Source organism: Prionailurus viverrinus, chromosome B1 (genome assembly GCF_022837055.1).
Source record: "Prionailurus viverrinus isolate Anna chromosome B1, UM_Priviv_1.0, whole genome shotgun sequence".
NCBI lineage: Eukaryota > Metazoa > Chordata > Mammalia > Carnivora > Felidae > Prionailurus > Prionailurus viverrinus.
In genome coordinates, this window is record NC_062564.1 from 102,337,908 (window position 1) to 102,352,762 (window position 14,855).

General features: G+C 33.9%; 1 protein-coding gene across 10 annotated transcripts in view; it reads right to left on the reverse strand.

Moving 5' to 3' along the window:
• The window catches only part of BLTP1 (bridge-like lipid transfer protein family member 1), a 212,266-nt gene that overhangs the window by 18,968 nt on the left and 178,443 nt on the right, over window positions 1-14,855 (reverse strand). For 9 of the 10 annotated variants that reach the window (XM_047855118.1, XM_047855120.1, XM_047855121.1 and 6 more), the window contains 9 exons: window positions 12,646-12,899; window positions 11,865-12,080; window positions 10,232-10,412; window positions 9,415-9,616; window positions 7,527-7,688; window positions 6,883-7,022; window positions 5,363-5,564; window positions 1,588-1,788; window positions 209-388 (listed from right to left, as the gene is read on the reverse strand). In XM_047855118.1, the coding sequence (XP_047711074.1) occupies window positions 209-388; window positions 1,588-1,788; window positions 5,363-5,564; window positions 6,883-7,022; window positions 7,527-7,688; window positions 9,415-9,616; window positions 10,232-10,412; window positions 11,865-12,080; window positions 12,646-12,899 (1,738 nt within the window). The remainder of the gene's footprint in view (window positions 1-208; window positions 389-1,587; window positions 1,789-5,362; window positions 5,565-6,882; window positions 7,023-7,526; window positions 7,689-9,414; window positions 9,617-10,231; window positions 10,413-11,864; window positions 12,081-12,645; window positions 12,900-14,855) is intronic. The other variant, XM_047855123.1, reaches the window with a different exon arrangement.

Sequence of the window (14,855 nt, forward strand, 5' to 3'; positions counted from 1 at the left end):
ATTTATCTAGAAATCATATTCCTAACATTGATTACTTAGACTGAGATAGTACATTAGGCTGGACTGTTATTCCTCTCCTTTAAATCCTATATCACTAAAAGCTTAATATTATTAAATATATTTAATATTTAAACATTGTAAAAAAAAAGAGGCCCTTACTTAATTCTGAAAAACAGTATTCTAATTAAAAAACTATAAAGTTAGGTACCAGATATATTGATTAGTGTAGTGTCCATTTTGCTTGCAGACTTGCTTACAGACTGACTTTCAAAAAATGAGGCACCTCCTGAACGCCTTATCCGAGACAAACTCACTTTTACAAATTCAAGGTTTATACTGAGTGAGTCTTTTCGACCAGTGACTGAAGTGGGTTCTTCATCCACATTCCCTTTAAAAAATAAAAAAACACAGCACACACACACAAATATACATGTACATATACATACGTACAACTATCTAGTTATATGAAATTATCTAATATACTGGAATATACCGTCAATTGAAATCATTTGAAGTGAGGTAAAAGTTTAAGAATGATCTAATGAGCATTCTTGACAGTTGTTTAATAGTTTCAAGCCCATGAACAATAGTGATGATTTTCACAACCCTTCTCCAATAAAAGCAAGACTTGACATGGAGAATATGTTTTTGTTATCTAAGTAAATCAAGAGAAATTCACTAATATCAATGTCTCTTACATTTTTAGTGATAAATCTTCATTTTAATTAAACAATTTTTTTAAATGTTTATTTATCTTAAAGAGAGACAGAGTGCGAGCAGGAGAGGGGCAGACAGAGATGGAGACAGAATGAGCTGTCACAGCACAGCACAGAGCCTGATGCAGGGCTTGAACCCATCAACTGTGAGATTATGACCTGAGGAAGTCGGAAGCTTAACCGACTGAGTCATCCAGGCATGCCAAATCTGCGCTTTAAAATCACAGTGAAATTTAAGTTGGTTAAATAATGACCAGGAGGAGGAGGAGGAAGGGGAGGAGGAGAAGGGTTTCAGTTTAAATTGACAAATGTGATGCACACACTTAAAAAATTTACTATTTGTATAATACAATTTCTTATACAAATAATGATTTGGCAAAACATTTAAATAACATAAATATCCTTTTAAATCAGAAGATTATTGTGCTGCATATAGCACTTATGAAATACTCAAGAGTTTTAAAATTCTTGTATAATCATCTAAACTATTTATTTTATATTCTACTTATTATGTAGAGACAGAATAGATAGCAACAAGAAAAATAAACTTTCTGATCTTGTTTTATATGCATTATTAAAGGTGTTATGATTTCTGAATAGATCCAAGCTTGAAAAGGTGCTACAGGTGCAGCTGGGTAGCTCAGTCTGTTGAGCGTCTGACTTTGGCTCAGGTCATGATCTTGTGGTTTGTGGGTTCGAGCCCAGTGTCAGGCTCTGTGCTGGCAGCTCAGAGCCTAGAGCCTGCTTCAGATTCTGTGTCTCCCTCTCTCTCTGCCCCTCCCCCACTCACTGTCACTCTCTCAAAAATAAATAAACATTAAAAAAAAAAGTTGCTTTAAATTAAAAAAAGATGCAAACACTCTAAGTATACCTAGTCCTCCTGATCCAGGAGTCAGCCCAGAAACAGCAGTTTTTTGTTTCCCTGCTCCATATGGATGAAATACATAAAGGGAAAAATCAGACATGCATGCAGTGAAGCTCAAACCAGATGAACTACTGCTGGAACTGGTTAGATCTGACTGACTACTACTGTGTCGACTTCTGCCAAGAGGGCTGCCTAGTCCTGATGAACCTGTAGTGAACACAAGAAATGCAAAAATTACAAGCCACAGAAAAATTTAAAAGCCTGTCACTTAATACATTCTTATGAACCAAACAAGACTTGAAATTAAAATGGAAATACTCAAACATTGTTAACTGATCAATATATTTAAATCCTTGAAATGAAAATAAAGACTTAGATGTACTTTGCAATTATTCTATAAACCAGGGTTGAATAGTCTGTTCATCTTTGAAACATTTATACATATGTTTTGGCCAACTCCATGGTTTCCTGTTACTGTACCAGTGGAAGAGGTACAAAACAGTTGAGGCTAAACAAAGGGGGAGGAGAACTGTAAAAAGTCCAAATCATATAACTAGAGTCCACATTTCAGTAGCAAGCAGTGGAAATAGAGGAAGGTACACAAATGCAGAAAGTTAAAGGTCTCTTTTCCCTGAGAAAGCCTCACTGGCAACACTTACCATGGGTGGATACGCTAATTCAAAATACGCTTTAAATGTACAAAATATGAGTAAAGCATCTGAATAAAACATTATATGATTTTGCTGATAATTCTGAAATGTGTTTCTCCAAAATATATAGACCTCCTTTGAATTCATATTGCAACTGGTTACTTGACATCCTACTAGAATGTGTCACAGGCATTTAAATCTTATCATGTCCGAAACTGAACTCTTGATCTTTATCTCCAATCTGTTTTTCTTCCAGGGTCTCCATCTCCAGTAAGTGACATTTCCAAGCAAACAGCTCAACCAGAAACCTGGGGGTTATTTGTCATCCTTCCCACTTCTAACTCCCTATCATGCAATTTATCACCATATCATTACTATGTCTGAGGGCATTTATCAAGACTGTCCATCTCCCTTACTTCACTATTATTACTCTAGGCTAAGCAATAATCAGTTCTGGACTGCTGAAATGGCCAACTGTTCTCCCTGCTTCCTTTTACTCTTGTTCTCCTCCAATCAGCTCTCACACTGTAGCCACTCTAGTGTTCTAAAGGCATAAATCAGAATCACATGTACTTTTCTGCTTAACTCTTCAATGGCTTCCCCACAAGATCTGGCTGTTTCTTATCTCTTTAAAATCTTTTTCAAAAGCCAGTCCACCTTTTGTTTGCCACACTCTACTTACACTTGTATTTTTGTTTTCATTTTTTAAACTTGCCAAATTCTTTCTTGCCTCATGGATTTTGTATTCTCTACCTAAAGTGTTCATAACCCCAACTCTTGCTTGGCTAATTGATACTCGCCGACTTCCCATTTCCACTTAAAATATGCTTGTCTGCTTATTATCTGTTTCTCCAAATTCAACTTATGTTCCACATTAGCAGGGACATATCTGCTAGTGAGGTTCACTACCATATATCCAACCTAGCACTTAGCCAGACCCCAGTAAAGTTCAACAAAGACCCTCTGAAAGAATGGATACTGTCATAACCTATACTTCTCATACATTTATTCTCATCATTATTCCTTCCTGCATGTTTTATGATGATAAAATGAGGGATGCTACTTCAATTTTCTTTACTTTCTCAAGAATCAAAACGTGGGCATAACAAATAGTCACTCATTTCATATTCTTTTCACTACATATACCTAGCACAGCACATATATACTGTTAATAATAATTTAAGTATCAATACTTTGTGACATTTTGACATTATGAAAAAATGTGAATATCCCAACAGAGAAATGGACATAGGCATATTTATCACCCTCCCTCATTAGCCAATAAAGTAATAAGACATAATAAAATCCCATTTTTAGTCCATCACATTAACCAATGATTAAAAATAAATTTAAAGCATAATGTTGGGAAGAATACAGTGAACTTGGTGTCTACACACACTGTGGTGAGGATGCATAAATCTTATATTTAAGATATATTTAAATCTTTTATATTGAAGATATATTTAAATCTTATGTTTAAAATATAAATCTTGGGGCGCCTGGGTGGTTCAGTCAGTTAAGTGTCCGACTTCAGCTCAGGTCATGATCTCACGGTTTGTGAGTTTCAGCCTTGCATTGGGCTTGGTGCTGACAGCTTGGAGCCTGAAGCCTGCTTCAGATTCTGTGTCTCCCTCTCTCTGTTCCTCCTCCGCTTGCACTCTATCTCTCTCTCTCAAAAATAAAGGTTAAAAAAAATTTTTTTAATAAAATAAAATATAAATCTTTATATTTAAGAAGAGGAAAACATATCAAACGCTTTAAAAATGTCTACTCTCTCTGACTCAGGAGTTACACTTTTAAGAATTTATCCTAAGGATGTTAATTTATATACAAAGATATTCATCTCAATATTACTTACAAAATAGAAAACAAAAAGCCCAGGGAGTCTCAAATATGTGATCAAAATGACAAAATATCATGCAATCATTAAAGTTATTTACATATGAATATTTAATAATTTGGGAAAATCTGTATTTTAAGTTTTTAAAAGATACATAGCAGAAGAGTTCATATTTAAATTTTGCCTAGGAAGAAGACTATCTATAAAAATGCTGGAAAGTAAGTAGGAAGTGATAATACTGGTTATTTATTATAAAAGGATATTATTATTTTCATTTTTAGCACTCTTCTGTTTTCTGTATTCTTATAATGAACGAGTTAATTTTATAATCAAAAAATAGGTTTACAAAAATGGACAATACCAATCCAATATTTTGTTGACTGCAACACAATTCTAGCAGCAATATTTTGGAGCTAAGTATGACAGTGGGCAACCACATTAGCAAAAGTTATTTCTAAAATATTAACTTTTGTTTTCCTATTTTATGGTGAAACTTTCAAAGATTCACACAGCAACCAAATGCTTTGCTGTTTCTCCAGTGTCTTTTGACATTGTCAAATATCCTCTGGGGGCAAAATCACCCCTGGTTATGAACCATTGTTTTAATGATAGTTCTCTTATTCATAAGTATCCATTTCATTCATTGTAGTCTCTTAAGAATAAAATCTTTGTGATTTGCATATGTGATGTATGATTTTTAGGGCAGAAATGACAGCTTTAATATATTAGTGAACAGTAACTGTCTCACCAGGAAATCTTAGGTTCTGTCTTAAAAACAAAACCTTTCATAAAGTGGACATTTGAGTCAGCAAAATTTACCATTAAATGTGTGTGTGTGTGTGTGTGTGTGTGTGTGTGTGTGTGTATACACACTACCTCATACAATTTTATTTCACTGTGATAAATTCTTGCAAGATAGCTACATCTCTTACTTTCCATTTGCAACAGTGATTACTCTTAAATGTAAAAATAGAGCATAACATAAAACATCCAGAAGTACTTAGATGTATAATAACATGACAGTTATTTCATAGTGCTTGTAGTGTATAGCTCCAAGCCAATGAAAAATGTTACTCAATTGTCATTCACTTGTACCAAAATATACTAAATATATTAGTACAAAATAGACTAAAAAACTTTGATCTCTGTATTTTTTCCGTATATACTCTAATTCTCAAATATTCCCCTTTTCCAAATTTATTTTTTAGAAATACATACTAATTACTAGTAAAATGTTTGTTTAAAAAGTAGAATTTGCTTTACACCAGTGTAATAAAGAGTGTTTCTATACCTGGTATTCCAGTTTTGCTTGAAGAGGTCTTTGTTCCACTCTGGGTAGTATTACCTCCAGGGGATAAAGTCTCTGTGGGATATGTGGTCCCTAAAGTCTCTAGTTCTCCTCGGTTGGAAGAAAACACCAAGTCCAGGGATGGCAGCTTCAGCATGCATTCTACTCTTGATACTGGTAAACAGCTAAACTTGATCTGTGAGGGCTAAAAAGCACAGAAAACCAAAAAAGTTTCTAGGTACTAGAAAAGTTAAAACATTTCATACTGGATGCCAAATTTATATTTAATTTCCATTTCATTCCACATATACCAAACACAAAAGGATTTTGTGTTTAATGTCCTAGCCTTTATCAAACAGATACATGGTATATTAACCAAAATGTATTAATAAAATGGTATTTAAAAAAATCTAAATATTTGAGGAGGTACCTCTGAGTGATACATATTTAGACATCTAGGTAATTCAAAACATTTAAAGGTGTCTGTGTTCATATTATACTTGTTCATAATTAAGTTTTTTAAAGGAAATAATTCCTCTTATACTAAAATTTTTAAAAAGCTGTTGTAGTAACAGAAGTTGTATAAACTCTCTAGCTGTCACCCGTTACATGTTTTCAAAAGACTAATGCAAAACTCCAGAAGATCAGACTGAAGCCCGTTTGGCCAAATTGCTGTTGTAGAAAACAGTTTGAACAGATGACCATCAGTTTCTTTTATTCTTGAGATTATCAGGTTTTAATTGAAGGTTAACTAAATCCTGAAGTTTGGGGGCGCCTGGGTGAGTCAGTCGATTAAGCGTCCGTCTCTTTGTTTCGGCTCAGGTTGGGATCTCATGGGTTTGTGGGTTTGAGCCCCACACTGGACTCTGCACAGACAGTGCAGAATGTGCTTGGGATTCTCTCTCTCCTTCTCTCTGCCCCTCTCCCTATTTGCTTGCCCTCTCTCTCTCTCAAAATAAATAAACTAAAAAAAAAAAAAAATCCTGAGGTTTGGTTACAAGTGATTTTCAAGTCCTCTTTAATAAATGGACTCAATCAGATACTAATATATACTCCCAAAGGCCTACTGATAAGACTGTATTTTATAATAAAATACTAAATAAAACTTCCATAACTTAGCAAAAATCTAACAAAGGTACTATTATGTGACATATCTCAATTACAGTTTATATTTGCCCAAAAAGGACCATAATGGCAAGAAATACAGGTGTCCTAACAAAAAAAGGAATAAAATGCCGTAAAAAAGGAGGCTTAATGTAAACACTTTTATTTTTTCCATAACAGTGTGAAATCTAAGATTTGATAGCCCAAAGATCTATGCATCTCCCCAGAAGAAAAGTTAATACACATATAAAATTGTATATAAACTTCTCATATGTCAATCTCTAGGCCCTGATAGATATACTAAAGGTCCATGAACCAAGATTACGGAAACTTTAAGGAAAATAATATTGGAAATATTCAAATAAACTTAAGAAAAACATTTTTCTTTAAAACAAAAAGGAATAAATGAAGTATATCACCTGAACTCGTACATAAACCACAACATCTACAGGGAAGGAAGAGTAAGCAGATGTTGAAGATGATACTAGTGATGTTGTTGATTCTTCCATAGGATCAGGTATTTCAAAATGTCCCATATCTTCATCTTGTGAACTGACAGCTGTTAAAATATTTAGTTTTATTATTAGGGCAAGGGCAAACTATTTACTAAAAGATCTTTTCTCTTAATGCTAGTACTGAGATAAGGGATATGAACACACAGAAACTTGCTTCTGTGGCCCATCATTCTACAAATCTTTCCCTATTCAAACCTCTTGCTTGTTTCTCCAAATTCCAATTCCTGTTATAACACTGTACAGAGAAAATTAAGTATTTGCCCTCAAGAAGTTTCCAGTCCAAGAGAGAATCTAATGTAGGAATTAAGGATGTTAATTTTGTCATTAACTAGCTGTGGCCATGGGAAAATCATATAACCTCACCAAGACCTAATTTCTTTATTTGTAAATGAGGACTAGATAATTTCTCAAGTTCTTTTTCAGTTCTGTAATTCATGATCACTGAATATAGTATATAATAATATATAATAGCACTAAAAATTCTTCTAAGTAATAGAATTTTTAATATATAAGTGATTGAGAAGTAAATGTATAAGGAGAATACTTACTTGTATAATTCCTTTCAATTGGTGTGATTGGGATAGTTTCTAGAGCTTTTTCCAGAAAATCTAATAGGCAGGGACTAATAACCATTTCTTCTGGCAATGACTGAAGTGCTACCCAAGCGTACAATTTGGCTGTTTTGACTCCTCCACTTCCTTTTCCTTTGGCTAGAACATTTACAAATGTGAGGTGAATTTAATAGTTCCCATAAAACATACAATAATTCTATGAGAAATTAGAACTACAGGACAGTTTCATCAGGTGAAGCACCTTATACATAAACCATACAAGAATGCAATAAAAATAGCAGATTGATAGAAATGATATATTAATATTAGGATATAAAGATAATTAATGATGCACATAATACCACAGTTACTCCTGCTTGCTCTAGGTCACAAATTTTGGTTCAATTTTTCAAGTTTATGGTTCGCTTAGTATTTCATTTAGCATTATTTTGTCCACTTAAGAAGATATAGAGAGAGTTGACTAACAATATTTTGTGGTAAGTGAGGAAAAATGTTGTTTTCAGGCTTTCCTATGTTCTTCTGTTTTTAGCTTATAGATACTTATAATGCTCCCCTACATGGACTGCCATCTCTTTCCTCCTACATAACAAATATTCTGTGTCAGTAGATGAGTATAATAGCTAACTAAGACTTAGTTAACTTTGGCTTAGGTTTCTACCCCCAACATACATCAATTTTGTAAACCTAGCAAAGCAGTTCAACTTCTGTGAACCTGAGCTTTCCTCATTTATAAAATTGGAATAATATTATCTGTCCTGCACTTAAATGGGCATAGATGTTCCCTGTTAATTGAAAAGGGATATAAAAAATATGATTATCATGACTACTGGCTATTTTAAAGGATTTATGTATCAAGTTCCATCTCTCAAACGAAACATCTTCAAATAATTCTTGTCTGATATTCCTTTTTTTATTTTTTAATTTTTGTTTTGGAAATTCTAATGTATATTTGAGGTATTCATGTGGTATGATAGCCAGATTCCAAAATAGCTGCCGGTGGTTCTTGCCTCCTGGCATTCATGCCCTTGTGTAGTTCTCTCCCACAGTGAATAGGGCTGACCTGTATGATCAACAAGATATTGTGGAAGTGATGGTTTGTGACTTCTGAGGCTAGGCCATAAAAGGTATTGCATCTTCAGTCACATTCTCTTCGAGATCACTCCTTTTGAAGGAAGTCGGCTCCCTTGTTATGAGAACACTGAAGCAGCCCAGTGGATAGGCCCAAGTGGGGAGGTACTAAAGCATCAGCTTGCCTGCCATGTGAATGGGAAGTGATGGAAGCAGATTTTCCAGACCTAGTCAAGCATTCTGACGACTGCAGACTTAGCCAACACCTTGACTGCAATGTCACAAATGACTTTACCGGCCAAACTGCTGCTGAATTTCTGATCCACACAAACTGTGTTGGAGGTTAAAAGCTACCAGATTTGGGATCATTTATTATGCAAAAATAGATAATAAATGTGGTTAAGACCAATGTACTTTGTCTTAAATGTGTAAGTTTAATGTTTCCATCTAAATCATAAGCTCCCACATATTAACTGCAGAAAATTTTTTCTAAATACATTTGTGTGTGTGTGTGTGTGTGTGTGTGTGTGTGTGCGTGTATAAAAGTTAAACTATTTAGTATATTAATTTTTTTTTAACACTGATATTCTAAGTTAGTATCAATTTGAAAAATATCCAAAAGTAGTTGGGCCACATTTCCATATATGAATTTTATACAGTCGTTATTGGCAAATCTATGTCCTTTTTTCTTAAACATGTAAACTTGAAAGAAATTCTCAATAGAGCAAATAGGTGACGACCAAAAAGTTACAAAAAAAAAAAACAACTAAAAATAAGGTATATTTTCCTGAAATACCTGAGGGAATAGGTGGGGGTTGGGGAGGAAGTAAGGTGTTAGTCTTGCTCTGGACAGTGCAGGGTAAAGGAGGAGAAGGAGGAGATGATGCACTATCTTTCATACCATACAGCTTGGACTCTTTAGAGAGCGTTCTTGGCAAGGAAGATCCTCTGGAGGCATTAGGTGAGTCAGTCTTTAGTGTCTTGGAATTGTAATGCAACTGTATGAAGACAGATAAACTTTCAAAATTAAAATAATCCAGATAAAGAAAACCAACAAATGTAGAAAAATGAGGAAGAACACCAATCCAGCAGTCAGAAGACCCATTTTACAAGTAAATGTTGTGATGCTAGTAAGATTCTTAACTTTTTTTCATTTAAAATTTAAAAAGTCATCCCAGATAATAAATTCTTTTCGAGCTTAATGTTACAGCATTCTATAATTCTAGAATCTAAAAAATAGATGTTTAATTAAGTTGGACTTGGAAAGGTTCAGCAAAGGTTTATACAATATTCATTGTATAAAAAAGTAACTTTTTACTGCCAAAATTTAATGGAAAAGCTATATAAAAGAAGTGGCAACCTATAATTTAGATGTTCTTATGTTCAGAATATAGCTGCATCAGAGAAAAATGAAAAGTTTCATGTTCATATACTCGGTAAAGGAAGAATGTGTATGATAGAAAATGAACACCACTAAAAATAAGCTAACCCTAGACGGATAGAAATTACATATTAATATTAATATAATTAACATTAATAAATGATATATTAATATTAGAATATAAAGATAATTAACGATGCATATAATACAACCTAGACTTTTAGGTTTTTACCTTTACATCAACTCCAGGAATGTAAAATACTGTTGTTTCTAAGTCACTAGGTTTTGTCTGTAGAGATGATGGCACTTTCTTGCCAGTCATTAAATGGGTAGTAGAAGCATAATTAGTTTGAAACTTCTTCTTTTTTGAAGGAGAATCTTGATCTAAGCTCCTGGAACTTCTATCATAACTCCTATGAACAGAAAAATGTTTTATCTTTTTTAAAAAGGACATTTATCTCCTTTTGTTTAAAATCAAACTTTTATTTATACAGTAAGTGGAATGTAATCCTTCATTAATAAAGTTGAAAAAGTAAAGCTTATTAGCGTGTCTAGCTAAACTGGTTAATGCCTTGCATGGATGATGTTTATGTTGTATTTTCCATAACTACATAGGGGAGTTATCTTTATTCTTTCCTGAGGCCGCAATTGTTTCACATGAACATAGCAGGCTGAGGCAAATGAAATTGCCCTTTATGTAGGTAAAAACAGCTGAATATTGGCAATTTATTATAACAAATTAACATTCTTATCATTACTACTACATTTGTAGGAATTCAATTGTATAAGTGCCTTTTCATCTTCTCATTTTATTCATTTTATAAAACCCTCCTTAGACAAATAGACCATTAAAAAAAATTTTTTTTTAACGTAATCTCTACACCCAATGTGGGGCTCAAATTCACAATGCCAAGATCAAGAGTTGCATGCCCTAATGACTGAGCCAGCCGGGTGCCCCTAAAAATCTTTTATTATGAAAAATTCAAAAAGTAAACAGAATGGTACAGTGAACCCCTAAGGCTCCAGCTTCAACAACTGTCAGCATTCTGCCCTTTTTTAAAAATCTACATTTCTACCTCCTCCCCATCCCTTCAATTGTTATTTTCTTCAGCTTTTATTTATTTATTTTTTAAGAAAGAGAGTAAGTGAGAGAGAGTACAAGCAGGGGAGAGGGGCAGAGGGCGAGAAAGAGAGAATGTTAAGCAGGCTCCATGTTCAGTGCAGAGCCCGACATGGGGCTTGATTTCACTACTCTTGAGATCATGACCTGAGCCAAAGTCAAGAGCTGGATGTTCAACTGACTGAGCCAGCCAGGTGCGTGCCTCTTTAGCTCTTTTTTAGATTAGGTCAAAGAAAAGCAAAGGAAAAAATTCAAGAAAAAATAATCTAATCTTAAGCCTATTTATACCACCATTTTTTTAATGATGGAAACAAATGGTAAAGCTGCAGTTATATCCTAAATGACAGTCCAGTATACTGAGGCCTCTGTGCCACTGTTTCCCAATCTTTATCTCTATTTGAATTCATCAAAATTCTGAATAACCAAGATATCTCAGTGTACTGCACTTGTCTTTATAATAGAAATGTGCACGATACAAGGAGAATTCCAAAGATACAATTCTTCTAGTTAAATTGCTAGAATCTAAATCTGACATTCATTTCCAGTTGCCAGAAAATTTTATACACTTGTTTAAAGAAATAGTATATTATACAAATAACCACTCAAACTTTGCAGGTGTGATTAAATCCACTCTTTAAATCTACATTTTGGGACATGGGTGGAAAGTTTGTTGTAATTCAGTGATATATAAATAGTATTTCTAACAAATGAAATTACATGTACCCTTTTCTGACCAATTTCTTACCTTCTCAAACTTATATCGTCATGTTCTTGTAGAAGGGTAGTTGGGTGTAGCACACATTTTCCACTATCAATTTCAACACGTATATCAAGTTCAAAGTCAATATTTCTCTCTGTAGCTGTGCCACTAAGACTTCTGTTGACTGGAGCTGTGGGCCAGCGTTCTGTAAATAGTTGATGAACAGCGGCGAAACCTGTTGCTTTTTTACGAGATGTATGTCTAGAGAAAGAAAACTGATCATTACACTGTATTAAATCGAAAAAATTTTCAACAAACTATTTTCCAATATCTTACGTGAGCAACAGTCTGTAAATAAATTTTACTATTTTATAAATTCATACATACAACTCAACTAGTTCATACTATTGAAGATTTTCCTAAGTTTGATGGAGTCACATTTTATTCAGCAACCACGCACTCAGTAACTATCATGTGCTGAGCAACATGCTAGGTGCTGATGACACAGACAGCATCGCTGCTATTAAGGTGTCTAAATATTGGTGTATGAAATATAGTCTACATTTTCAAGGAGATTTCGTATTTGCAAATTGTAAAATGTTACTTTCCTGATTTTATTAAAAGACTGAAGAATAGGGAAAGAAAAAATAATGCCATATGGAGCTAAATTACATTAGTAAGCCACAGATATGTCTCTTAGTCTCACTCTGGCTAGGCAAATTAAGATTTTTTTCTATAAAAGTTAGTAGTTACACATAATGCTTTAAAGATCAGTTCTAAACTCTGAAATACTGCCTAAGCATCTCAAAACAAAAAGGCTACTTACGAGGGTTTCCTGTAAATATAAAACCTTTCCCTCTCATGATCTTCATCCTTTTCATCCTTCTCAGAATCTTCACTAGTGGAAGACAAACTGTCATCCCGTCGGCCCTCTTCAGGTTGGAAAGGAATGCCTGTTGAAAAGCCTCCTGGAGTTTTGGAAGAGCTGAACACAGAATATGATCCTTCACTGTTTGATGAGTAATGGGAGGGACCTTCAATGGTTACTGACAAAAGGTCCAGTTCTGTCTCCTCTGGAAACTGATTGTAAAAAGAGAAAACATGAAATCAGGTTCATTTTATATATCTTTTCTTAATTAAAAAAAGAGAAAGAGAAAGAACATGTTTAAACATTTAAAATTCCCTCAGACTTGAATTTCCTCACTCTGAACTGAAAGAAAGGTCAGATTTATGAACATGAAATAGCACACCAAGGAGGGAAGCAGGAAAGTCACATGACTGACAGAGTGAAATTTACTTTACAGAAGCCTCTATCATCCTGTTAATTAGTACATGTTGTGTAATTGTTTAAGTTAAGCATGCTATGGGGACAAAGCAAATAATGTGACCAACTGTAAATCAGAAGGGCAAGAGAGCAATTAGTGACAGAAGAGCATGCAGTGTCAGTACAGAAAGTACCTCATGCTTCTAGATGCTTTTTGTAGATATATACTTTTTTGCATTAAAGCAATTTTTTTTTTACTTTTTATTTTATTATTTTTTTATTCTCAAGTTAGTTAATATACAGTGTAATCTTGGCTTCAGGAGTAGAACCCCATGACTCATCTCTTATATATGACACCCAGTGCTCATCCCAAAGAGTGCCCTTCCTTAATGCTCGTCACCCATTTAACCCACCCCCATCAACCCTCAGTTTGTTCTTTGTATTTAAGAGTCTCTTACGTGGATATATTTTTTTAACGTTTATTTATTTTTGAGAGAGAGAGAAAAAGTGTGAGTTGGGGAGGGGCAGAGACACAGGGGCACAGAGGATCTGAAGTGGGCTCTTTGGTGACAGCAGAGAGCCCAATGCAGGGCTTGAACCCATGAACCATGAGATCATGACCTGAGCTGAAGTTGGACACTTAACCCAACTGAGCCACCCATGTGCCCCCACTTTTTATAGGTGTATTTTATTCATTTTCATTTACTTATTTTTTAATTTTTTTTCTTTTTTTGGAGAGAGACAGAGACAGAGACAGAGACAGACAGAGCGTGAGCAGGGAAGGGGCAGAGAGAGGGGGAGACACAGAATCCAAAGCAGGCTCCAGGCTCCAAGTTGTCAGCACAGAGCCAGATGTGGGGCTCGAACCCACAAACTGAGAGATCATGACCTGAGCTGAAGAAACAAGTTCCTAATTGATTAAAGACAGATGTGCAAATAGTTATGTAATTAAAGATATCAAACTCAAGAATATTATTTTTTAAGATGAATAGTTTATTATAAACACTGTGTCACTGAGGATTGCACCAGGAGGCCACTGTCTTTAAGGTCAAAAAAAATAAAAACAAAAAAACAACAACAAAAAAACTTCCTATGATCTAATTTGTATTCCCTGTTTTGAGAGTTGCTTAAATATCCCTTGAAAATGTGAAAAGCCTTTGTAAAGTGTAACGTGCAAAGGAATGAAATCTATTGATTCTACTATTAGATACAACAAAATTAGATACATAAAAATAGACTATTATAATCAAAATTTCAAAAATGCAGAGTCCAGCTTTTTCTCACTTTTTATAATATACATGTTATTTAGTAAATATGTGAGACAGGTTTTATTTATCAGAACATATTCAATTTTTAAAAGTGTAGTATGAGTTTGTGTAAATATCCCTTTGTCTTATATTTATTTTATATTTAGCCATGCCTTAATCTATTTTGTAATTTATGATTTTTATATACTACTTTTTACAAATAGCATACATTACTATTTAAAAATAGGATTTGAACCAATTCAAATATTAATGCCCTTAAGAACCACTTAATCATTTCACAATATAAACATATATCAAATCATTAGTTGTATGTCTGATACTAATGTTACATGTCAATTATATTTCAACTAAAAAAAGAAAGTTAGATGGGGAAAAATCAATTAGTAGAATCACTCAGTTCAATTCTGTAAATAACTTGCTTCCAAGTTCATTTGTAGAAAAAAAATGTTTATCAAGCTCACTATAATCTAATAGTTCTAAAACAAAATTCAGTTTGACTAAATT